We start from the raw sequence: 26,975 nt of genomic DNA, 5'->3' as shown, positions 1-26,975 counted from the left end.
TTGGGATGATGTGCTGTTTTTAAAGCAGATTAATTTTTTGAAAGCATCATGATTATGGCAGCTATTGGTAAAGGTGTCGCTAGCTTTGGGGATATAGAATCATCTCTCTGAAATAGTTTAAGGCTGTCATTTCCTTTCATGGAAACCACTAGTAAACTATTAGACACAGGAAATCACTGAATCACTCGTGATCACCCCAAATCTGACTGAATGTGAATAAGTAACCTAGATAAAATGTTTCATACCATTTTGCCAATCCCCTGAGCCATCCAGTGCAACCTGCTGTAATAGATTTTAAGTAACTTTTTCTCTTTAGTCCATAAGAAATATTCCCCAGGCTGAGTCACAGATCTCAGCAAATCAGTTTTAGTCAGGTCCTCAAGAAATGCAACAGACTGAAAAAAGAAAATGCTAAACATTAATGACCAGTCTGATGAACTGGTTCATTTCCTTATCACTTTGCACACTCTTATAAAAACATAACAAAAAGTAGAAATCATGCTTAAAATGAAAAAAAGAAGTCTCTTCTTAGGACAACTGAGATTCTGATTTTCCTTTCAATTTCATTAGAAAATTCACATCTAGGAGCTTTTTGCTTCTAAAGCAAGACACTGAAAATAAAGACAAAGCTACTCTCTCCCACATCCTTCTCCCAAAACCCAAACCAGCAAAAAAACCAGGAATGAAAAACACACAGAGTACGGAATAAGCAGTGTTTCTGGTAATTTATAAAATAAACATGAAGAAGAAATTGTTTGGGATAGTGCTTAGGACCTTTGCTTAGGTCAGCTCTTCAGATTGCTAATGAAAAGTACTGTGTCGGTGTGAGCTGAAATTCCCCCCCCACCAACAATAACCAGGCTAGCTCAGTCTGGAAGCAAATGAAAAGCTGTATTTACAAGCAGAGTCTAAAATCTACAATGAAATGCAATGAATATATACAAATATACAAAATTCACAACATTCACAAATATATACAATCAACAGAAAAAGCACAATTGATCTCCCTTTGCTTCTCCCCAAGGGGACCCTCCCAAAGGGGCCTCCCTCTCCCAGGAGCTTCCCCCCCAGACCCCCCTGGACAGAGAAGCAGAGTTAGTTAAGCAGAAAGTTGTTAACTTAGCTGCCAAGGTCAGTACGTGTTATCTTCAGCCAGAAGAGAAGAAGAAACAGCAGCCAGACAGCCCAGCAACTGCCCCCACTGCCGAACGCAGAATGTGCAGAATGCCTACTTTGTTTTGGGTAATAGTTCTTAAACATTTCTATCTATCCAATGGAAGTGTTTAGAACAATCGTTATTTTGCTTTCTTACACCCAATAGTGACTTATTTACATTCTTTCACTTTCTCTGTAATGAACTTTGCAAGGAAAAATTAAAAAGACAGTTTCAAACCATCACAGTCCACCCCTTCTAAACAATTCCATTGGCTGCTACTATCATTTATCTAATCTAAAATAATATCTACAACAATAGGTGAATAAAGACCATAGTCCATTCCGGCTATTTCAGATGTAGATGATTCAAAAGAGTCAAATCACAGGAAAAACAGCAAACAGCTTGTTTCCTCGCAGATGGAGCGAAGGAAGGAACAGGGACTCTCAGGTGACTCAGGGCTCTCACGGTTCGTGCACCGTAGATCTCATGAACTCTCCTCTTGGGCGCGATGCTGTATCTGCGCAACACTCTGAATCTAACCTCTCTCAGCCAAAGTTAGATTTCTTTGTGGAATGCACTGAATTTCACCATTTTCTTGCATCACCCAATAGGTGTGACCAGGACCTTCAGCAGAAACCACCCCTCGGACAGGTTTGGCCTCTCCTGAAGGAGAAAATACCCAAACCGTTTTGCCTAACAGATTCTTTTCTCTGATAACAGGAACTCTATCACCTTCTTCCTTTCGCAACAAATCTGATTGGGCAGGTCCAGCTCGATTCACTGAACCTCTACTATTCACCAACCAGGTTGCTTGTGCTAAATGTTTCTCCCAGTTTCTCAAAGATCCACCCCCCATGGCTTTGAGAGTGGTTTTCAGCAAACCGTTGTAGCGTTCGATCTTCCCTGCAGCTGGTGCATAGTAGGGAATGTGGAATATCCACTCGATGCCGTGCTCTTTGGCCCAGTTTTTTACAAGATTGTTCTTGAAATGAGTTCCGTTGTCTGACTCAATCCTCTCTGGAGTTCCGTGTCTCCACAGGATTTGTCTCTCCAGGCCAAGAATGGTGTTACGTGCAGTTGCATGAGGAACTGGATAAGTTTCCAGCCATCCAGTGCTTGCCTCTACCATAGTCAGCACATACTGCTTACCAGATGGAGAACGAGGTAGAGTGATGTAGTCAATCTGCCAGGCTTCACCATACTTGTACTTGGACCATCGGTCACCGTACCACAAGGGCTTGATCCGCTTTGCCTGCTTAATAGCAGCACAAATGTCACAGTCATGGATGACTTGTGTGATAGCATCCAGGGAAATGTCAATGGATCTGTCACGAGCCCATCGGTAGGTTGCATCTCTGCCTTGATGTCCTGACGAGTCATGGGCCCACCGAGCTAAGAACAGCTCACCTCGGTGTTTCCAGTCAAGATCAGGATCAGGATCAGAGTTTGTGTCCACCTGGGAAACTCTTGCAGCTAGATCTGCCTGATGGTTGTGTTGTTGTTCCTCAGTAGCTTTGCTCTTAGGAATGTGAGCATCGATGTGTCTCACTTTCACTGGGATTCTCTCAATGCGAGCAGCAATGTCTTGCCACAGATCTGCAGCCCAGATTGGCTTTCCTTTCCTCTGCCAGCCATTCTTCTTCCAGTCTTTCAGCCAACCCCACAAGGCATTGGCTACCATCCACGAGTCAGTGTAGAGATAAAGCTTTGGCCATCTCTCACGTTCAGCTATGTTAAGAGCTAGCTGGACAGCTTTTACCTCTGCGAATTGACTGGATTCTCCTTCTCCATCTCTCGCTTCTGCAACTCTGCGCGTTGGACTCCACACTGCAGATTTCCATCTCCGCTTGTTCCCAACCAGACGACAGGAACCGTCTGTGAACAAAGCATATCTCTTTTCATCATCAGACAGATCACTGTAAGGAGGAGCTTCCTCAGCGCGAGTTACTCTCTCCTCTGGAGGTTTTGCACAGCTTGTGCCTTGTGGCCAGTTTGTGATCACCTCCACCAAACCAGGCCTTTCGAGATTTCCCATTCGAGCTCGCTGTGTTATCAGAGCCATCCACTTAGACCAGGTAGCATCTGTTGCATGATGTGGTGAAGAACCTTTTCCTTTGAACATCCAATTCAGAACTGGCAATCTAGGAGCTAGAAGAAGTTGTGATTCAGTTCCAATCACTTCAGAAGCAGCTTTCACTCCTTCATAAGCAGCTAAAATCTCTTTCTCTGTTGGAGTGTAGTTTGCCTCTGAGCCTCTGTAGCCACGACCCCAGAAACCAAGAGGACGTCCTCGTGTCTCCCCTGGAGCTCTTTGCCATAAGCACCAGGTTGGACCATTGTCACTCGCGGCCGTGTACAGAATGTTCTTAATGTCTGGACCAGTTCGGACAGGTCCCAGACCCATCGCTTGGACTACCTCTCGCTTGATCTGGTCAAAGGCTGCTTGTTGCTCAGGACCCCATTGGAAACTGTTTCTCTTTCGAGTCACATCATAGAGAGGTTTCACAATCTGACTGTATCCAGGAATGTGCAGTCTCCAAAATCCCACTATGCCTAAGAAACGCAGAGTTTCTTTCTTGTTGATGGGATTTGCCATGGTGGAGACTCTGTTTATCACATCCATTGGGATGTGACGGCGACCATCTTGCCACCGCACTCCCAGAAACTGGATTTCTCTGGCAGGTCCTTTCACCTTGTCTCGCTTGATAGCGAAACCAGCTTGCAAGAGAATGTCAATGATTTTGTTACCTTTCTCGAAGACTTCTTCAGCAGTCTCACCCCAGACGATGATGTCATCGATGAACTGAATGTGTTCTGGAGCTCCACCTTTCTCCAAAGCATCATGGATCACTGCATGGCAGATGGTTGAACTGTGAATCCACCCCTGGGGCAAACGATTGAATGTGTACTGAATGCCTCTCCAGGTGAAAGCAAACTGAGGCCTGCATTCCTCTGCTATGGGAATAGAGAAGAAAGCATTAGCAATGTCTATGGTAGCATACCATTTGGCCTGCTTGGATTCCAGCTCATATTGGAGTTCCATCATGTCTGGTACAGCTGCACTCATGGGTGGAGTTACTTCATTCAAGGCACGGAAATCAACTGTCAGACGCCACTCTCCATTCTGCTTTCGCACAGGCCAGATTGGACTGTTGAAAGGTGAATGAGTTTTGCTGATGACCTTCTGACTCTCCAACTGACGAATCAAGTTTTGAATGGGCACCAAAGAGTCACGGTTGGTTCTGTATTGTCTGTGAGGCACAGTTTGAGAAGCAACCGGCAGCTTTACATCCTCTATCTCATGTTGTCCCACAACTGCAGATTCATCTGAAAGCTCAGGTCTAATAGACAACTTCAATTTTCCTCCATCAATTTCTACAGTTGCTATTCCAAAAGCCCATTTGTAACCCTTAGGGTCTTTAAAACGCCCTTCTCTCAGAAAGTCAATTCCCAAAATACAAGGTGCATTAGGACCTGTTACAATAGTGTGTTTCTTCCACTGCTTCCCAGTTAAACTTATATCAACCTCTATCTTAAACAACTCTTGAGATCCACCAGTGACTCCCTGAATAGTTATAGATTCTCCCCCTTGATAATTTGATGGTATTATGGTGCACTGAGCTCCTGTGTCAACCAAGGCCCTGTACTTCTGAAATTTTGAAGTGCCAGGCCACTGGATGTACACATCCCAATAGATTCTGTTATCTCCATTATCCCTTACCTCCCCCTGGCGGAAGGCAGGGCACCCCTAATGGTGGGGATTACCTCCACATGTACAGCTGGCACAATGTCCAGCATCAGAATTAGGATCACTGTTAGAGCTATCAGAGTTGTTCTGGGAAACTGAGGAAGCGACAGCTACCCTCCTGGTATTGCTACCTCGGGATCTGCCCCTCTGCAGCTCCCGTAACCTCTTGAAAAGATCAGAAGTTGGTTGACCATCCCATCTGTTCATGTTCTCACCAAACTGATCACGCAGAGTTATCCAGATACTGCCACGTGATTGCCTCTGCTGTCTGTTTTGGTTTGACCTATTCTGGAATGGCCTCCTTGGAGCACGTCTGTTCCTAACAGCTGAAACTTGTATCCATCTGGAGGAAGAGGAATCAGAATCATCCCCCTTCATCAAGTTGGATATGGAGGTTTTAAGTTCCTCCTTCAGCTCTTTCATGCAATTCTTCATTTCTCCAGACAAAGTTTCAATGGCTGAAACCAAAGAAGTACGTGCAAGACTATCCTCCAACTGCCTCATTTGGTCAGTGAAATGGCCAACAGTGGGAGGCATTCCACCATAATTTCTTGCCACAATCCTGCTTGCCAGAATAGTGGCATAATTAGGAGGAGCAAGCTTAATGAGCTTTTTGGCAAGGCCTGTTCCAACAGGAATTTCATCAGGATTCAGAGTCTTATGATCTCCATACATTACTTCTCTCACAGCAAACTCTCTCAGACGCTTGATTCCCTCAGCTATTGTGGTCCAAGGCTTAGGGTTCCATGGTAAATCATCTCTGCTGGGGTACCTCAGCGAGACTGCCAGTAGGAGGCGTGCCCACAGAGAAACTTTACCAATGCACTTGCCTAGGTGCCTGTCTATGCCTGTATCCTTTGAGAGCATCCCCAACTGAGAGGCCGACTTGTCACCTACCACCAATGCTGGGGCTCCCATATCAAAACACCTGGCTAGCCAAGACAGGACTGGCTCATTATCTCCTCTGATGTAATCCTTCCTCACATGTCTAATTTCCTGTCTGGGTGCATTAGCTGACTGTATGTCATCCTCATCATCATCATCATCATCATCATCCTGAGGTCGCTGTCCCCATAATCCTATTTTAATCCTCCGTTGAATTTCTTTGAGTTCAGAGGCACTACCAGCAGTTGCTAATCTACTAGGGTCTACATCCTGACCTACATCTCCATCATCCATGTGGGGTCTCAAGAGGTCTACCAGAGTTTTAAGGCTAACCCTCTTTTCCTCATCAGAAGGATCTTTCTTAAGAGAGGGACCCTGAGTAGAAGGACCCTCATCTCCATCTGCACCATCTCCTGCAGTATCTGCATCTCCTCTACGCTTTCTGGTTACAGTGGCCACCAAATTTACTGGCTTGGTTTTCACATTCACAGCAGAGTTGGAAGAGCAAGTAGCCTTATGTCTTTCTTGACACAGTGCTATCAGTAGCCATATGATTATTCCAAGAAGCAACAAAATTAAGATTAAGGCTAGTACAAGATATCTAGGGTACCACTGGTTACAAAGACCCTCTGTAGTTGTAAGAGGAGTAACGAACTCATATGTGTCTGCTAGCAGATCCATAGTTGAGTTACCATAGCTTCTTAGCCCAATAAGACCACAACAGAATTCACCAACATTCAGTAACTTGTTCTTAACCCAAAGAAATGACTTATATGCCACATATCTCACAATCTTGTCTATCATGCAAGAAATGGCCCATCTGTAGACAATCACACTGATAATAGATGAAATAGAATAACTCAGAATCCAAAACAGCTTCATTTTGCTTCCTAATCTGAGCAGAAATAAATCACAAGCAATCGAGCCCCACGTTGGGCGCCAAAAATAAAAAGTGTGTCGGTGTGAGCTGAAATTCCCCCCCCCCACCAACAATAACCAGGCTAGCTCAGTCTGGAAGCAAATGAAAAGCTGTATTTACAAGCAGAGTCTAAAATCTACAATGAAATGCAATGAATATATACAAATATACAAAATTCACGACATTCACAAATATATACAATCAACAGAAAAAGCACAATCGATCTCCCTTTGCTTCCCCCCAAGGGGACCCTCCCAAAGGGGCCTCCCTCTCCCAGGAGCTTCCCCCCCAGACCCCCCTGGACAGAGAAGCAGAGTTAGTTAAGCAGAAAGTTGTTAACTTAGCTGCCAAGGTCAGTACGTGTTATCTTCAGCCAGAAGAGAAGAAGAAACAGCAGCCAGACAGCCCAGCAACTGCCCCCACTGCCGAACACAGAATGTGCAGAGTGCCTACTTTGTTTTGGGTAATAAGTTCTTAAACATTTCTATCTATCCAATGGAAGTGTTTAGAACAATCGTTATTTTGCTTTCTTACACCCAATAGTGACTTATTTACATTCTTTCACTTTCTCTGTAATGAACTTTGCAAGGAAAAATTAAAAAGACAGTTTCAAACCATCACAAGTACCTATCAAAAGGGAAAGCATAAGTGAACCTTATTAAGAAAGAATTAAAGGTTAACCATAGGGATAGACACTATGTGTATTTTTCAGTTATGTATTATGGGAAGAAAATATTTCCAAAAGCCAGTGAGCATGGAATACACCATCAACTTCAATTTTAGTGGTGGCTAACTGTATTCTTAGGTGAATAATTTAAATATGTCAACAGAAATAATTAAGAGATGATTTCCTTTGGCTCTCTTTCTGACAATGTGGATTTTTAAATCAGAGTGGCAGTGTTTGGATGCCCAGCTGCCAAAGGCCCTGACCCTCAAGGCTAATGAGGGAAAAGGGAGATGTCAGCATAATGTATTCTTACCTTCTGGTTGAGTCTCCTGTGGGGCAAAAAGTCAGGAGGTCATATCTCTTGGCTTGCCCAAGCAGCCTTCTCGTACGCTGCGGTCCCCACTTTTGCCCCGTTGTTCAATATTGTGACATTTCTCCTGTAAACACAGTCTCCCAGAAGTTAAAAATAGAGTTGTTTTCTGCTGCTTGTCCTGCTTTTCATTCAAAAAGGTGAAATGAAGAAAATGTCAACTCTTAGACAAGAAGTATTAGGTTTTGTGGTATATAGTGCTGATACGTGTCCTTCACAGACTCCTAGAAAACATGCTTAGTCATATTTTTCTGAGGCATAGAATCCTGTTCATGGAATAAAATTCTTCAAATAGCTCAATTCAATCTAATGTTGTCAGAGGCCCTTTCATCCCCCATTATAATTAGTTTCATAGTGGAAAAAAGGTCTGAGAAAGCTGCATCTCTTTGGAGACAAGAACAAAGTCCTGGTTTGTGCATTTGACGCTTCAGGGAGGAATGAACATACTCAGAATTGTGTTCATGCTCTGAGTTTGTCAGAAACTCAGACAAATGCTGGTTAAGAATCTGAAGAAGCTCATGCTTGGGTGAGCTGAAAGAGATCCAGAATTTCTCTTTTTTATAAATATAAGCTAAGATACTGGACCAGATTCCCTGCTGGTGTAATTCAGTAATGCTCTGTCGAAGCTCCTAAACATATGCCCGTTATTTTTATAAACTGAGGTCATGGTCACAATTCTTTGTCCTGTTAATGGAGGTGGCTTGAGATAGCACCATCTCCCAGGTGCTTGTTTCTGCCCCTGTACAGGGAGATTCTTTGATCTTCCCCAACAGATCCAGCGGGAGAGATGGTGTGAATGTTGGGTTTTGGGTAAAGTTGGCCAGTTTAGCAAAACCCGCATTCATCAGCAGTTTAAGCTAATTGGGCTGACTTTACACTGACACCGGCAAGGAGGTGGTGGCATGGTTTATTGTGCTGCCCAGCTGGGTGGGAGGAAGGATGGAGAACTAGCGTATGGGGTTTGCTGTATCAGTTTTGTATGGTCAAAAGCAAATGGGAGCATCAGGTGTTACAGCAAGAGAAGGCCCTGAAGGCCCCTTCTTAGGCACTAGAAATCTGTTCTGGTTTTATGCTGGTGCAGAAACTACAACATTATTTGTGGTCAGCTGAATGTGATTTCTCAGTGGTAAAAACAAACAAACAAACCACAAGTGCCCTCTGCATTCCTAGATGTGGTTTCATACCGAGTCTGACACTTAGCAAATCACAATTACTTTTTGTTTCCAGATGAAAAGGTTTCAAATCAGTTTTTGTTGCTGTCTTGAAGACAGGATACGTATGGGGATTTTCAGCATGAACATGCTGCTTTATAGTATGAATATAAGTTGTTTAAAGGGTACAAGTCATACAATTTTTTATTTCTCTTTCTTGTGGCTTGAAGTCCAGGTAGCATAATGAGTACTTACTCAACCTTTTTGTGCTCTTACTTCAATCCAATGCAGCAGTCTCAGTGTGTGTCACAAACTCTCCCCTGGGATATGCTACTTCAAAAAGTAAATTCTTTTACTGAAAATTTTAATGGCTACTGAGATATTTCCATGCATTTTGAATTAAGTAAAATCTTTATTTTTAAGCAAAACTTCTAATTTGATTATCCTTACTTTCCTATATCTGTATTTAACAGAAAAGGTGACATCATCAGTTATCATTTAGATAGTAGATGTTTTTGTGCAGTGTTTTGACATGTGAGATAACATGGTGAACTCCCACCCATTAAAATGCATCGTATTGATTTACTGATTTATTTTTTTATCTCAGTTCAAAACCTAAAGTTCAGTGCTGGCCATATCATTAAAAATTCTTATTTCTTGCCAATAGGTTTTGGGTTTTTTTGACTAGTTAATCAGACAGAGTGACTTCTTACCAAATTAAAATAAAGAAAAAAAACTTCTGTGGAGATTTCTGTAACTACCAGTTGTTCATCTTCCCGTGTTGTCCTGCTTTTGCCATCACTATTCTCAAGCAGATGTTTTTCCTGTGTGTGTTATCATTTACTAACTCATGTGATTGGTGGTGGGAGATGAAGAGAAAATCATTAGTAGATGGTCATTTTGAATCAGCTCAGAAGCTGTGATGAATATTTCCTCACTTCTGGCAGGTCCTCTGTGGCCCATCTGGAACAAATTAGTTTTCTTGGCACTGTTTTACTCACACTGTAAACTCTTTGGGGCAGTGAACAGTAGCTGGCACTAGCTGTAATCTCCTACTGAGCTCCCTAAGTACTACAGCAGTATAAATAAGTAGTAATTAGTTCTAAGCAATCACAGTCCCCACATGGTAGCCTGAATCAGGGAAGGATTAGGATGGAGCTAGAAACTTAATTTTTCTTTCTATCTCAGTAGAACAGAGGAGTAATGTGGGCATTATTTTCTCCCTTTTTTTCTGAGGTAGAAGCTTCACATCTCTGGTTTCCACAATTTGATGGGATCAAGTATTCAACCGCATCCCAGATTGGCACAATATTATAAGCATCCATGTAGGCAATGATCCTACCAGACGTGTGCTGCTAGATCAGATGACAATACAGGTTTGGTCTGGATCAGGCACTAGTGTGTGATCTCTGTGTTTCTCATAGATATCTACATCATGCATTGCAGTCCGTGGGATGGTGTGTACTGTCAGATACAGAAGGAAACATCTAACTTGCCTACACATCTGAACAAGTCACCCTGAGCTCCTTTCACAGGAGAGAAACTCCTGAGGGTTGATAAAGTTTAGGAGATATTTTGCCTTATTCTACATTTGATCAGATGAATCCTTATGCTGAACAGCTGGCTCAGATGTGAACAGGCATTTGGGTGGATTCAGTTCCAGACTGAGAGGTCTGAATGAGTAGGTGTTGCTATGGATTTTGACCAACTAAGCTCTCACTAGTTAATGGAGATGTAGTCTGCAGTCAGTAGAACTGGGATAAGATTCAGTTCCCTAGAAGCAGGTGTCTACCGTCATTTAGGTGCTGTGGGTATCCCACCTGGCCTCTACATACTGTCAGATATCCTGTAAGTTACCCTGTAAATCTTACCAGTCCTGTGTAGACGTCTCGGTGCTTCAGTTTTAGTCAGTGTCTCAGTTTTGGTCATCCCAAATGTTACAAGGTGCCTATGTTTATACACCTGTATCCTGACTCTATAGACTGAATTAGGTAGACCATTCTGCCTTTCCTCAACTGGCTGCATTGACTAGATGTCTTCTTATGCTAGTAGGTGCTTGGATACCTAGTGTGCAGAAAGACACCTGAACGTAGGTGATTTAATCTCAAAACTAGTCCTGTGTAGTTGGGTTTGGCTGACTGCTGCTAATGTACTTGTGGTCTTCTAGAATGTTTGTAGGCAGCCCCACTAGAGAGGCAGACTTACCTTCCCAAGTTACTTATTATTTTGGAAGAAACTTCTAACTTCTAGAGAGCCACTTGCATCTCAACAGTGCAGAGGTTTCAGGCTGCTTTTGTTTCCCTGTTTCTTCCTCAGAGGACAAATGTTGATTAGAGTAAGGGCTGTACAGATACGGATATGGATAGCCCCCAAACCATGAACATTGTTGTCTGGACTGTGCACACTGCACAAGGGAAACGGGCTGTAGGCAGAACAGGACACATAGCACTACCTTACCTCCTTGGCTCTTCTCAATTATGATGAAGATGACTGGTGGAGAGACTTGTGCTGTAAAGGCAAGAGAAACAAGCAACCACATAGGCAGAACTTCAAATTAGGGAGGAGACAGTGTTGGTGCTGATGTGCCTGAAGCCACCTTCCTTTTTGTCAAGGGCTCTGATCAGTGCTGTTACAGATATCTCTTCATGGTACAGCTAGATTAAGAAAAATGGATTGCGAGCTTCAGAAAGTTATGGGTCCCAAGGAGGCTTCATTTGCTCTTTGTCTCCATCTATTGCTGGCATTTGTGCCCCTCTGTCCTCTGCATGCAAGTCCACATCAGTTCCAGTGAGGTGGAAATAAGGCAGACTGCCCCAGGAGGAGGGGGAGGAATCAAAAGGAGAGACTGCTTGATGTTCTGCTTGTCCAGACGCAATGCTAGAGGGCAAGAACTTGTACCCAGTGTGGAGGGGAGATGCCAAGGACAGGAGTCAGGAGAACAGCTGTGACTGCTCTGGTCACTGACGTAGGTTATGTGATGCTGATACAAGTTTGCTGTAGGTCAGTGAAAGTGCTCAGCATCAAAGCCAAAAGGAGCCTGGGATCTGCCAGCTCTGGTGATGTTGCTGCTTGTGCATAGCCAGGCCTGTGCCCAGGAGCAGAAATCTAGGGAATGTTCAGCAAAAGAGCCTGATAAGTGTGGGAACTATACAAGGTACACATCTGCTGGCTAAAGGACCCAGCAATAAGGGTTAAAAAAAACCCTAGAACAGAAGAAAATGGAAACAAATGGCTTGTGCCTCTCACATCCAAAAACTACAGAGAACCTTCCTCACTGGAGATGGTGATAGGCAGTTTTTAGTTCTCAGTATTGCTGAGCTGCCCCACAGCCCTGGAAAATTTTTTACCCCACCCTCTCTTCCACCGTGGTCTAGTCAACATCCTTGTTCTGGCCTTCCTGTGCAATGGCAAGATGTCCTTCAGCAAAGTGTATCCATAGAGACTTTCCCAGTTAATGCTTATTGTTGATGTCCCAGTTTACCATATGATTAAAATTTTTAGACTGGTCAAAAGTATTGATAACCTGTCTTGGAGCCTTAGCTTCATCCCTTCACTATTCCAGGCAGTAATGTCCCATCAGTTCCTAGTGCTGTCCCTTGCAAAGGTTTTCTCCCCCTGAATCCAATCATGTCTAGCACATCTGGAGAGCTCAGTGCTCCTGGATCCAACACCAGAGTTTCTTTGTGTTTGGGCTTGAGTCTTGACTTGGCTGACCAGGGCTATGTCGTGCTGTCATTTGGAATTAACACTGGACTCTGTAACAAGATGGACACTGAGGTGTTTAGAGATGACTAAAGAAAGGCCCATTGCCAGTGAGTATTCAAGAGAAAAAGAAAATACATAGGCCCAGGTCTACCTGTGAAAGTAAGGATGACCCCATGAGTATATTTTGAGCCTACAGTTTCAGGGTACAGGGAGCAGAGGAGAACTGGTAAGATCATCTTGGCTGAGAGTAGACCAATACTGAGGAGCATCAGATGCCCTTTATTTGATCTTTTCCACTGGGATGAAGTTGATGTTCCACAATTTTTTAATTAATTCCATCCAGTGGAATGCTTTTGTGGGCTTTGTGCTGACTTTGTTTTGCATCTTCTGAAGCTTTAACCTAATTCTTGACACTCTGGAACTGGATTTAACCTCCTTTTGAAGCAAATATTAATATGCTGAGCAACCATGGGATTGCTAAACTTAGAAATTACTTATGTCTTGCTGAAATCATGGACTGAGATATGTATTTGTTGTAAAGATACGGATTGTAAATAGCTTTTATGAATGGAAATATATAGATGTAGAAACAGTGTGAACTCTGTACTTAGTTTGGACAAGTTTAAGTAAGGGTGGCTACATTTCCTGGGCTGTTTCTTGCTAAATTTATTTCAATGATAGTGAATATTAAAGATTCTGATTAGAATTTTCAGTCAGATTGTGTCTTAATAATAAGTGGGGATTGATTTTGTTACTGCTGAAGTGTTAAATGATCTTTAACCATGTGTCTAACGTGTTCCAAGCCGTGATTTAAACCTTTAATATAGATGCTGATAAATGCAGTCGAAGGATTGTGTTTAGATGACCTCTGCCTTAAACACTGTTCTGGAATCAGTAACTCCTGTGTTCTGGTTTAACCTGTGCTACAGCTTTGCTTCATGAAAGAACAGTACAGGATTTAATTTTCAGTGCTCCAGTTTTAACATTGCTAAAATAGGGACAAGATCTTTAGTCCTTTTTGCATGAAGGCAGTGATGAGATGTGAATCTATAATACTTTGAGATCATTTGAAGGACCTACTGAATGGCAAAGTGCAATTACTTTGTTTTGTTGCTGGTTTAATTATACTGATTGCTATTCTCTTTTCCAGGTGAAGCCAACCAAAGACTCTGTGTACTTTGGAGCACTTCTCTTTCTCTACACAGGTGATTTCTACCTGAATATCAAATTCCATGAAGACAACTGCAGCAAGGAGCTGCCTCTCTCTTGGTTCTGCCTTCCTAGTGTCCACATCCGTGCTATGGAGCCTGTGGTCTAAACTGAGCTGTAAATGTGCTGCGTGCTATTTGATTAACCACAGTGCACTGAAATGCTTGGCACATCCTTTGCTTGACCCCAGCTTGTTTCTATCCAACCCCAGGCCACAATCCTTACTTTAGAGGAACAGCTGAACACTTTCTGAATTGGCTGACAGTCATTTGAGCAGCTGCTTTAGCTAATTTCAGAGAGAGAGAGAGAGAGAGATTATAACTATGCTAGCATTTTCTTCTGTTTTCAAAAAGCCTTGGAAACTGCTAGTATATGCATTGTATTTCCATGTACACTGTTGGTATCAGTGGATTTGAAAGGGTCTTGAGGGCTGAGTTTAACAATGTGTTTGAAGGTCTCAATTCCAATTTAAGCATTTTTCAAGAAGAGTTGTATATGTGTATGAATTCCTTCCTGACTTAACACTGGACCCCCTGGTGTGTATCCTTGAGGTGTAGTTCTCTCTTAGATTTGTTCACAGGCTTGTTGTTGTTTCCTAACTATTTGGTACCTGATAGTAAATAGTAGTAGTGATGCATTTTCCTGTGATACTGAGTGTAAGAGTAGCAAATGTGCCTCCAGTTATTCTCTTCCTCCCCTGAGCCCAGTGTCATTTGTTCCTGGTAAAGTCACCACATTTAGTTTGGTAGATCTGTGAAAGAGAAATGAAAGCAGTCAATGAAGAGCTAAAGAGTTCTGTCCTTGAGAAAGAAAACAAACCAATTTGTGGGTTCCCTAGGGCTTGCCTGTGAATTTCAGCTGTCACAGTTCTGTTTTATACAACCACAATCGCTTGAAATATTTGTAAATGCTTAAAGAGCCACCAGAATTAATCAGCTGGTTATTAATTTCACCTTGCATGAGTTTTTGCAAACTTGTGTGATCAGATTTTTCATGCTAATAGACTGGGCTTGATTATGTGGCTGTTTGTTTCCTTGGTTTTTTTAGAATGATTAAGTTTAATTATTAGGCAATTAAGACCATGGAGTTCCTGTCCATAAAAGTAATGGATGAATGTACTGAAAATGTAGCCTGTTGAATTTCCCAATAATGTTTTTGTATAAAGAGACCCACATTTACTCCATGTAAAGCAGAGGTATGTCTTAGCTGTATGATTAATATATTACTTAGTAGACCATATGTTTCAAACCTGTCTCAGTCTTAACTTTGCAGCCACCACTCTTTAATTTGCTTTCAGAGGTGGATACACCAAGATGTGACAGAGGAGCTCCAGCTAGCTCCAGTTACCTCTACACATGCTAAATCTCCATGCACAATCTCTTTGCAGATTTTTTTGTTTGTTTAGGCTTCATCCAAATGTGGCCACACCACTTCAAGCTTGCCCTGCTCCATCCTGTGGAGCATTAGCCCAGGAAGATCATTATGGCTTTCTGCACCATACCCAGTTGTACTTTTAGGTGTGACTGTGTGATTTCCTAAATGAAAGTGCTTACAACTCAGTTCCTTGCATGTTTGGTAATGACTGCAATATATTGATCCTAAATATGTTTCTAGTCTGAGGGAGCTGTAGCTATAGCATGATGGCTGTATTTCTAGTATGCATGGTATTATCTCTAAAAAGCTGTACTGTGGCCATGTTTGCAGTGTTTGCTCTTGAGCTGTGGCTCTGCATACAGCTTTGATTGCCACAGTGGAAGTCTCTAGTCTTAAATTGATGGAAATCTGAGGCAGACTGAAGATTTACTTGCAGTGATGTACTGCTCTGTCAGCTGCCAGCATGTAATGTCCAGAAAGAAAACTGTTCCTTAGACTTGCACAGTGGTTCTGAGCCAAAGACACCCATGGAAAGAAGAGAGTCCAAGCAGTTGAGTTGGGCTCGTTTTTGCATTAGTGGAGCTCAGTTGACCAGTTTGTGCCATGAGGTTGAATTCTCTGTCATTGCATAGGCACATACACAGAAAAAATAAGATCCTGAGAGAGCAGGAATTAAAGCAGTTAGTCTTCTCCATAAAAGCTTGCTTTTGACATGTGTTTCTGTACTATGTTACACAACACTGTTGCAGCAAAATCCAAACTCGGTTTTGTTCAGTATTCCCAGCAGGTAATCTGCAGATGCTAGGAATACAGCTAAGACTTTGTAAGGACCACATTGCATTTAATAGAAAAATATTATGAAGGCAGATGCTGTTGCAGTCAAGATGTTTCAGTTTGCCCAGCTAGGGGATCATTTCCTAGTTTATTTTTTGGGAGGATAATGTTCTGTGAAGTCTGTACTGGGATGCAGCACTCCCATGCCCTTTACTTATAAAAGAACCTGATCCACAGCCTGCTGAAGCTGTTGGAGCAGGTTTTATTATAACAAAAGCAAGCTGTGTATTTCTAATATACTATTATAAATCTACTATATGTGTATCATTTTATGTGTGAGATGATGCTTAATGGTCTACCTATTCATTATATAGTAGGCCTTGTCAGCTTCAATGCTTAGTTGCTTTTGGCGTTTTATGAAATCTTTCCCAGTTTTCTTATTCTCCTCTTGGTGAGAGAAATGAAACTCAAGAAATTCTTCCTTCTGGGGATCATATGTGACTTGCCCAGAAGGCGAATATTTAAGTGTCAGTGTAATTTGGAGAAGGAGGAGGTAACTGAAATGAGAATACTGCATTGCTTTTGGTTTTCTTTTAAATGGAAGTTTTCACTGTCAGGATTGGTTCTTGCAGTGCTTGAATCATACTTTTCTGACCTGCTCTCCTTTTCTGGAACTGAACTTGATTTTGTTTCTCCAAGCCACCCAGCTATTATTTTGAACATGATGAACCAAACTGCACATTGTTACACAGACGTAAATCTGATATGATACCACTTGGTTGAATTAAATCATTCCTAATTTAAATCACCATTGCTGAGAGCAGACATTGGTCCAATATATGTATCCATTGGAGAAGCATAGGTTGTGTAAACTTCACTGTCTGAATAAATACTTACCATCTATGCCTGTCTCTTCTGTCTATAATTCTTGATATTGTCCTTGAGTATTTTTGCTGCTAATAGTAATGAATCTCTTGCTGCTGCATTCTATTTCTGAAAGAATATATTAGACTCTGAAACTGAAATTTCAGCTTCACTTGAATTTCTTTCCCTAGATAAACTCAGGGCTGTTGAAAGATCTATCCTCTGTGGTGTGGCTGCTGTGCCAGTGTCCATTAGCTGTCTGTGGAGGAGAAAGAGGTGCACTCACATGAAAGGTTGCTTATGCCTCATATCCTAATATTGACAATGAGGGTGGTGAGGCATTGGAACAGGTTGCCCAGAGAGAGGTGGTAGATGCTCCGTCGCTGGAATGGGTCAGGGTTGAGCAACCTAGTTGAAGATGTCCCTGCTTACTGCAGGGGCTTTGGATGAGATGACCTTTAAAGTCCTTTCCAACCCAAACAGTTCTATGATTCTATGATCCTTTCCATCCTCTGCAGAATCGGATCAAAGGCTGGAAAAAGGAACATTATGGAGGTGGTATGTCTGGTGGGAAGACTATTTGGAAGCACTTGTTTTGTGTGTACTACCTGATATCCAGCCCTGTTTGAGCTCCTTCCTGTCAAAAAATCTTGAGGATCAGTTCCCAATCTAGAAGCTCTTAACTTTCCTTACTGAGAGCCAGCTGCCCTCTCCCTTTCTTGGAGCCTCTGGCTCCCTTCCTGGTGTCTCTCACTGAAAGAGGGCTATACATCCACCCTACTTGCATTACATGCCCCAGTGCTATTTGCCAGCTCCTGGGGATGTTAAATAGGCCTTCTAGAGTTTGGGGCTTGCAGTTCAGCTGTTTGGGCACAGGTGGGATTTGAAGGCTTTCCTACAGGTACATACTTTGCAGAGATTTGTAAACATTGAGGCTCTTTTCTTACAACAGATACAGAATCATAGAATGGTCTGGGTTGGAAGGGACCTCTCAAGGTCATCTAGTCCAACCTCCTCTGCAGTTAAGGAGGGGCATCATTGACTAGTTCAGGCTGCCCAGAGCCATGTCCAGCCTCACTTTGAATGTCTCCAGATAGAGATCTGGACAATTTTTGTGTTCAATGATACATGTTTACTTCTGCAGGTTAAGCCATTCTGAGGCTTACTTAGGTCAGGATCCTTGGGTTGTCCTGCATCTTTCTGTTTAACTCTTGGTTTCTCCTCTGTCATTTTCACCTTATTTTTTGCCTCTTCCTGACTCCTTCCTCAGCATCTCCATTAGAGCCTTCCTAATATTTTGGTCATCTACTGGGGAAAAAAATTTGCTTCAAATTCAATACCAGTTGTTAAAGTGGAGTTTGATTCTCATATCCTCTCTTAAAAGCATCTTGAGATATTTCAGTTGAATGGGACCTTGCCTATTTGATTGACATCTATTGTTGCTCGCTGGAGTAATACTTATGCTTCCACGTTCATGATGCATCAGTTCCATAACACCAACAGGACTTGTGCTGTATGGAGGTGACATGTCATTTACCATGTATTGATTACTTTTTTTCCTGTGTTCCTGGTTCAGCAGGGTATCTAAGCATGTGCCTAATGTTAAGCATGTTAACAGATGAAATGATTGAAGCTAATTCGGTCACACATCTCCTGAGCAACTTGCTTAACCTATTTCCAGATGCACAATCTGCATCTGAACTTGAAAATTTGAGGTTGAGGCCCCTGTGCCATTATGTTGCATGGGCCATCAGCACTGGCTCTCAGAAATCCTGGTACAAAGAGGATGCATCTCATCAAAATCGGACACTGTCATTTTAATACATGAAGGAGAGATACATACAAGTCTGGGAATGCAGAAGATGCTTCCAGGCCAGGATGTGTTCAATGTGTATCTATACCAACCACAATAATGAACCTTGAAGGCATATGCATGGACGAGCTTGGGAAATCATGTTATACCCAAAGGCTGAGCCTAGGAGCTGTGTACTAGACGAGACAGTGCTCAACCATCTCCTGCTTGCAGTTGCTCTTCCAAGTGTTCCTCTTCCAAGGGCTGGTATCAGCACAGGCTGCGCCAACATCCTCTCAGCCTCCTCATCTCCACATCCACAGGAACTGCTCAGAAATTACTTGGCAGAAGGAAAGGCATATGTTAACAATGAGGAAACACAGCACCACTTTTGTGACAAGGGAGCACTGGATCCCCAAAAGGGAAAAATTCGTTATGGCCCAATGTACTCTGCTACCATGACTGAAGGAAGGGTGATTTCAGCCCCTTCTCAGCGTCTGTTCAGTTTGAACAAAGCAACTGCCAGGAAGAAATCAGGCCAACTATTGAAATGGTTTAACAATGAGCATCTTGTTAATGGCTATGAGGATGTCATCACTAATCTGTGTCAGAAACAGGGCCCTTTGCTCTCTGAAGTCTGCCCATGTTCTTACAGAATAATCCAAGTCAACGGCTGAAGGGAAACCATTGCCCAGTTTAGGCATCTGCTTACCACCTCCTTTCCCGGCAGCTCAGATCCAGAGCACAGGTGCCATTCCCTCTCCATCCCTTTGCCCGATTCATCTCTTCGCATGGTTGGACCAGGCTGAACTCTTGTGGTGGATTTGGCTTGAAAAGAGGGAAGAAAAGGTGGGGGAGTGTTTTCATGTGGTGTATGTACACAACTGTGAGGGGGTTTGTGATTGCCCAGACTGCTGAAGCCTATGAGGCTGCAGCACCCCTCAAAGATATCTGCAGCACGTTTTTGGGCAGCACAGGGGTAGAAACCTAGTGGCAGAGCAGAAATGCAGGGAGATATGGTACAGGGCTACAACCAGGGACACCTCTGCAAGGTGCCCAGAGTTAACTGAGATGAATCGAGGCCAAATGGGTTATGCAACTGCCACAACATTAAAAATAGGTTATACTGTATATTAAGATTTCATTTATAAATTGTTTATAAAGCTTTCATAAATGTTGGATGTGGTAAGCACGTCATGCACGCAAACACTTTGTGTTCAGACACTATCGATGGCTGTAGGTATGGCAGCTGCAGGTATTACAGATGGTTAACTCACAGATCTAGAGACCAGCAGTTTAATAGACATATACAATAAATGATTTATCAGTCACTTAAACATGTATTAAGCATTTATGTGCTCTTTATAAATGGAACCTTAATATGAAGTTTGACCTTAAGGAGTGTGAAACAGGGAACTTTTCCCCTTTCATCTTTTTTTCCTTTTTTTTTTTTACTTTCTAAAAAAAAATAAAAATACCTCTCAAATCACAGGTGTAATAATGGTAGTGCTTTCTGTCACCTGCCTCTAGAGAGGTTACAGGCTGCTGAGAAGTAAAAAGGGTCATGGAATGAGTGTGGTATTTGGATGCACTCCCTCCTGCCTGGAAATATGTTGGTGTCATTTGAGGGTGTGGGTTCCAAGGATGCAGAAGGATGTCACATTGCCAGCCAGGGTGTCTGCAGATCACTGGAGGAAGCACAAGAGCAAAGGTAACGTGAGCATGAAGTAAGTAAAGAGTAGAGCAGAAAAGCTGTGAAATGAGACTTGAGCAGCATCATTTAATACATTAAAATAAATCTTACAGCAGCTCTGGACATTTGTTTACCATGGAAGATGCTACTAAAGAATATGCCACCATTGCAGACCACCAGCACCAGGAAGATCAGGTAAGAGGTTTCTCCTTCCCTACCATGACATCTGCAATGTGAAAAAAACCCTGGAGGAAGGTGTAAAGTTGTAAAGCATGCCCATCCCACCCCAGCTCTCACTGCCTTGGAGACCTGAGCTCCTCAAAACTCTTTTTGTTAGTGGAAAAGATATAAGATGCTGCTATCTTTCTCCATTTGGCTGAAGTCTTAGACAGAACTTGGTCTTTACAAGTCTGTTGAGGAGGGCTTTGCAGGGGCCTGGCCCAGGTTTGTAGTATTTGAATTGTGTATCAATATTGGCCTTTTCCATGTCATGTCAAACAAAGCCCTCAGATAATGAGCATTTAAAATTATCAAAAAAGTAAGACACAAGAGATGTGGGTGCTTTCGTATATTATCTTCAGTACAAATATTGGGTAAATCTACCAGATTCCTCCCTTTGGTATAGCTCTCCAAAGGTGGCAGCTTTTGGTTTCACTGTAAAGTCATGTCCTCTGAGCTTGTGCTCAGTCCATGCTGGGGGCTTGGGGTCACATGAGCTCTGCTGGCAGAAACAACAGGAGTGATCAGTGATGTTATTATCACAAGTCTCTTATTTAAAACCACTAGATATGAAGGGGAGCCACATGATGAGCTGTTGTGATGAGCTGCTGTGATTTACAGGGCAGTCACTTCTACTCCCCAGGAAATTCTCAGAGAGAAAGGGCCTCTGGGAGGAAACACCCACCCTGCATCAGAAAATTCATGTTTCCAACTTGAAATGCCTTTTTCTTTGCAAGTGACTGTAAAGGCCAAGGTCACTAGTTGAGATGGAGGCATCCATTTACCAGACCACTGCATTCGAGTGAGATGAATCGCCCTGCCCTGTCCCATCAAACATGGATAAAGTTAGCTAATGTGGCAGACACCCCACCTGCACTACTGTGTTCAGCTCTGGGGCCCTCAGCATAAGAAAGACACAGACCAGCTTGAGTGGGTCCACAGGAGGGCCATGAAGAGGATAAGGGGGCTGGAGTATCTCCACTACAAGGACAGGCTGAGAAAATTGGGGTTGTTCAGCCTGGACAAGAGAAAGCTCCAGGAAGATCTTGTAGCAGCCTTCCAGTACCTAAAGGGGTCTACAGGAAGGGTAGGGAGGGATTCTATCAGGGTAATGAAAAGCAATGATTTTAAAGAGAATAGATTTAGCTTAGATATTAGGAAGAAATTCTTCACTGTGAGGCTGGTGAGACACTGAAACAGGTTGCCCAAAGAGGTTGTGAATGCCCCATCCCTACAAGTGTTCAAGGCCGGGCTGGATGGGGCTTTAAGCAACCTGCTCTAGTTCGAGGTATCCCTGCCCATGGTAAGGGAATAGGAACTAGATGATTTCTAAGATCTAACCCAAACCATTCTATGATTCTAAGTGCACAGAAGTTTAAAATGACCCAGGAAGACACCTCTACATGCAAATGGCATGAGCATGGAAGTTTCAATTCTTTGGATGTGTTCCAGAACAAGACCCTTTCCCTCCTCATCCAGGGTGCAGCTCCATGGCATCCAGGTTTGTACCTGGGCTCTTCAGTGCTGCTGTGCTACAAATGCCAGGACTGTGTCTCATTCCCAGTATTTTTCCTTTCCTCTGTGCACACCATTGGCCAGGTGTGCAGTGACCTTCAGGGCTAGCAGGGCATCATGTGGTGTGTCAGAGAGGAGCCACATGATGGGGAAACACAGGTCTCCTGGGGACTGCTGGTGTACAGTATCTGGGGCAAGGGGAAAGCCTGCTGCAGCTTTATCTTGGCTTTGTGTAAACCTGCTCTGGTGAGACCCTGAGCTGAGATGCATTTTGAGCTGTTACTGAATGAGCAGCATCACATTTTCCCTCTCTCTTTCCCCACACCCCTTGCTGTGCTGGAGATAAGGCAGCAGTGTTTTGGCAGCTGGAAGTGTGCTCTGTTTGCACATACAGGGTGCTAACAGAAATGTGTCACCCATCACTGTTACTGGGGTTTAGCTTGCCTCTGCTCATTGCATTGGCCAGTTATTTTTGTGGCAATGCAAAGAGCAATGATGCTGGATACAAATCACAGGCCAGGTAGATGTCTGCATTCAAAACTGAAAAAGCCCCTGCATGAGCTTTGCTTTAGCATGCTGTGGTTAGGCTTGGCTCCGAAAGTTTTTCCCTCTGCCTCTAGATTTTCAATTTCAGGGATTTTTTTCTGACAAAAAATTCCTGTATTTTGCAATTCCTTACTCTTCTTTGAGTCACTTTTCTGCAAATGGACTGCATAGTTTTGCTTCTTTGACCTAACCTTCAGTTTCTGGGTTTGAAGTGGTCAGAGAGAGTTGTGAGGTCTGTGCTGTAGATGAAGGCCTCCTTTCTGTTTTCAAGTGCATCCTTCACCTGCTAAAGGCTTGTCCACCTCCTGCCCAGCTCTGATCTCTGCCTTGTTTCAAGGTTAGGCACTGGGTGGAGAATAAAACCCCTAACTGGCTGGATTCTCCTTTCACCTGGTTTGAATTAGCCCATGATACTGTTGTCCTCACTTCGTTTATCAGTCCTCCCACTGTCTCCCAACCATAACACGGGCAAGACTGATTCTTGTGACCTTGGTGCAAGGTCTCCTCCTTGGAGAGGAGGAAGAAGGAAAGGAGATTTATTATCACCTTACTATCTCCTGCAAAATCCTTGCTTTTGTTGCTTAGTGACAACATCTCTGTATGCAGTCCCAGAGCTACATGTGAAATTCTGAATGTGAAGTCCTGCTGTTCAGCACGAAGTTAAGCTTTGCTGAATTCCACATCTCCCTGCTTGGTGCTGGTGATGTCGTTCCCAGCTCCTCTTCCTAACGCTAAAGGGCACATCAAGTCTGCAGAATGGCACAGCCTGCCCCCCATCCCCAGGTTCATGGCAGCGTGTTGCTTAGCCAAAGCAGTGGTGGTGCTCTCTGTCTCCCTGCCTTGTTTGGGACATCCCAAGTACTGCTGACATCCATGTGAGTGGGATCTGGAGGGAGATTCACACTGCATAGGTTCATCAGACCACCCTGCAGAGCGCAGGAGTGTGAGGCAACTGCCTCACTTAGCTTGACCCAAAGCTAATTTTTACTCCCCAATCTTTCCTAGGCGGAAACACCTCAGCAGCTCTCTTTCTCACTTCCATTTGAAGATATAAAGACAACTTAAACTGTTTTCAAGTCTTCATCTTTGATACTATAATTCACATTAAGAGAGGAGGCCTTGAAGCTACAGACAGTCCAACCCTATGGTGAAAGCTACAGTGTGCACCAACACCAGCAATTTGAGCAAGGGATCATGTTACCTAGCTATGTGCCCTTCCCTCACCTTGAGAACCTTGTCCACCTTGTGCTTGTAGGTGCAACTAAAGCAAGATAGAATCATATAGAATAGAATAGAAGTGAAGTGAAGTGAAGTGATTTCAGTTGAAAGAAACCTACAACGATTATCCAGTCCACCTGCCTAACCCTTTCAGGGCTGATCAAAAGTTAAAACCTATTATTATGGTCATTATCCAAATGCCTCTTAGACACTGACAGGCTTAGGGCATCAAACACCTCTCTAGCAAGCTTGTTTCAGTCTTTGGCCCCTCTCTGGGTGAAGAAATAGCTTCACCTTCACCCCCAAAACCACAAAATCATTAAGGTTGGACAAGACCTTTAAGATCAGCAAGGCCAAGCATCTTTGAAGGGACCAAGCAATATGAAGAGGCAGCTGCTGATGAATCAGGATCAAGCCACTCACTCCATAGCAGACAGTGGCTGTGAGAAGTGGAGAGGGTATTCTGTGCCTCTTCAGCACTTTCTCTCCAGTAGACAAAATTAGTGGCTGTTCATTTGTCACTCCAACAAAGCTGGGAGAAGCTGGGAGACATGGATCTTGCCTGCTAGTTCTAACCTACCTAGTTACTGATAACTGGATGCCTGAAATAAATAAATTGAAATCAAAACTGTGGCAACCCCTACCAACTGTATCAGAGAGAAGAGGTCAGGGATGAATGCTTGGTTCAATCAAAATTAAGTGGCTGCTGCATGAAAACAAACATTTCATGGACTACCTTTAGCTGACAATGCACCAAATATATTTTGGATGGTCTGCCTTGCTCATAAACTCTGTCTAATCAACTCCAGGGACTGAAGTGGTTGCAGCAGCCTTGGCTACACCAACACAATATTCCATTTTTGTCTTGATACTGTTTCATGTTTGATACTGTTTCATGTAAGGCAACACACTCAACTGAAAGCTGCATTACTATTCTTATAACAAAAGAAAAATCTCCTCACATCTTAGGTGAAGTCTTCATTTGCATTAAGAATGCCCAGGGGATGTGGATACACAAATATGCTTTATCACAGGGAAATGTTAGGCAGAGTTCCTGGTAAGTCCCAGATCATGTGTCTCATAAAAAGAAATAAAATCCAAATCAGGGTTCTAGCAGCACCGTCAGCCTTTTTTTATCTGCCATGCTGGGCAGCAAACCTGCACCTGCAATGGTGCACAGGAGGGCTGTAACAGTGAGAACATGCCTCTGGAATGGATTTAGAGATAATAAGAAATCATCTTAATGTGACTGTTGAATGTACAAGGGATCCAGTAATAGTTATCACAGGTACACTTTCATTAACTCCCTTTAATTTAAAACCTCAGTGTTCGCAGCAATCTTTTACAGGCAAGAAAAAGTCAAATCAAGTTTAAAAAAATCCCACTGAAGTGCAGTGCTGCTGCTTCCCCCAGGAGCTGTGCAGCACAGCCTGAAATCCATCTGCACTGATCCCTCTAGCCAGGTCTAGCAGCCCATCCTGCCGTGCTGCTAAAACACCCTGTCTGATCCAAGTTATCTCTCTAGAGCAGGGCTCCATGGTCACAGCATACAAATGGAGTTTGGGTGGGACCTTTCCAGTGAGTGAAGTACAAATGATAGCTCCCACCACGTCACCACAGCTGCTGCTCTTCCCATGCTCCACATGGGACAGCCAGCACAGTCCAGGTTTACAGCAATAATGTTCCTCTACCCAGGAATCACCCATGTTCATACCTGTTGGGGAAAACAAAAAAACAAACCCAGCAAACAAAACAGGAAAAGGAAAAGAGGTGGTTTAATACTGAAATGTAGTATAGATCTGCAACAAAACCTAAATTATATAATCAGGACATAATGTGACTCTCCTGAAAGTAAATAAATGGTTCAAGTTACCCAATACATTAGCTGCACCAGTCAATAAACCTTCCAGACAACCCAAGGATTTCAAACAAAAGCCCATTGTTTGTGGAACGTGGGATGGCTGAGTGGAGGGAGACAGCCCATTGCTTCCACAAAATGTTGCTCCCGCTTTACTCCTCCACACCCTACCCTCCATCCTGCAGAGGTTATACTAAATGCTGGCAGGGAATGAGGAGAAAAGCCAACCCAGGCATGTGCTGGTTGGCATTTCAACATCTTGCTGAGCTCTGCTCCTAGTTTTTTGTGAGCAATTCAGCTTTATGAAAGCCTTCATACATATTCAGGCATTTCAGAGGACAAACAGCCAGGAAGTCTGTAGGGTAGTTTGGTGTAGTGATGGAGTGTTCCTATGGCTTCAAAAGGAAATGCCTTTATTTGCGGAAGCAGGATGAGGTGTGGGGACATAGAAAGGAAAAATAGTTCAGTTCAGGAAAGGTTCATTAAAGGAAAATAACCCAAATGTTTGATGCTATCTGTGTTGTGAACCATATATATTTCCATCTTCAGTGGAGGACCCTGCTTCATAAAGAGTGTGGCATAACAGCATGGTGGCCTTTCGGGGCAGTTGCAGGGCTTGGGGCTAAATGTGCCAAAGCTATTTTGCTTAAAATGTCTCCTCACCTTGCAGCTGAGGCTTCTGTGGTCTGTGGCAGGTGAATTAATTAGAGGAGTCATTGTTAGGGGGTTAACTCATAATCCTCCCCTCCCATCTTTGATGTATGTGCAGGTGTGCAGCTGTGGCAATTTTAGCTTTGTCTAGTCCTAGCTTGGGCTGGCACTGTTAGCTCCTGATAAGACATGTCCTAGACTCCTGAGCTCACACGGTTTGCAGAGCGGTCAGGCCTGTTTTGGTTGGAAAAGACCAACTGTTATCTAAGTCTACCAAACCTGGTGATAAACTATGTCCCTTAGCACCACATCTGTGCAGCTTTTAAACACATCCAGGTATAGTGATTCAACCACCTGTTGGGGAGGTGTTTCAAATACTGGTTTAAGAACCTTTCTCATGAAGAAATTTCTTCTAATATCCAACCTAAACCTCCTCTGGTACAACTTGAGGCCATTTCCTCTTGCCCTATCACTTGTTACTAGGGAGAAAAGACCCACCTTACTCCAACCCCCTTGTAGGGAGTGAGAAGTTCTCCTCTCAGTCTCCTTTTGTCCATCCAACCTGGCCTTGAACAATTCCAGGAAGTGGGAGAATCCATCAAAAATTTCTGTGCCCTTTCTGCTCTGAAGGTGGGTGAGCATCAGACAGCAAGACTTACGA

General features: G+C 43.2%; 1 protein-coding gene across 1 annotated transcript in view; it reads left to right on the top strand.

The window, feature by feature from the left end:
• TRAPPC9 (trafficking protein particle complex subunit 9) overlaps positions 1–13,919 on the top strand; it is a 418,319-nt gene extending 404,400 nt beyond the window's left edge. Inside the window, exon 22 of the mRNA XM_054385350.1 lies at positions 13,752–13,919. Within this exon, the coding sequence (XP_054241325.1) occupies positions 13,752–13,919 (168 nt within the window). The remainder of the gene's footprint in view (positions 1–13,751) is intronic.
• Positions 13,920–26,975: the final 13,056 nt, after the last annotated feature.

This window comes from Indicator indicator, chromosome 12, assembly GCF_027791375.1.
Source record: "Indicator indicator isolate 239-I01 chromosome 12, UM_Iind_1.1, whole genome shotgun sequence".
Classification (NCBI taxonomy): Eukaryota; Metazoa; Chordata; class Aves; order Piciformes; family Indicatoridae; genus Indicator; species Indicator indicator.
Note: the sequence above shows the minus strand (reverse complement) of the source record. Positions and strands in the feature narration are given on the sequence as shown.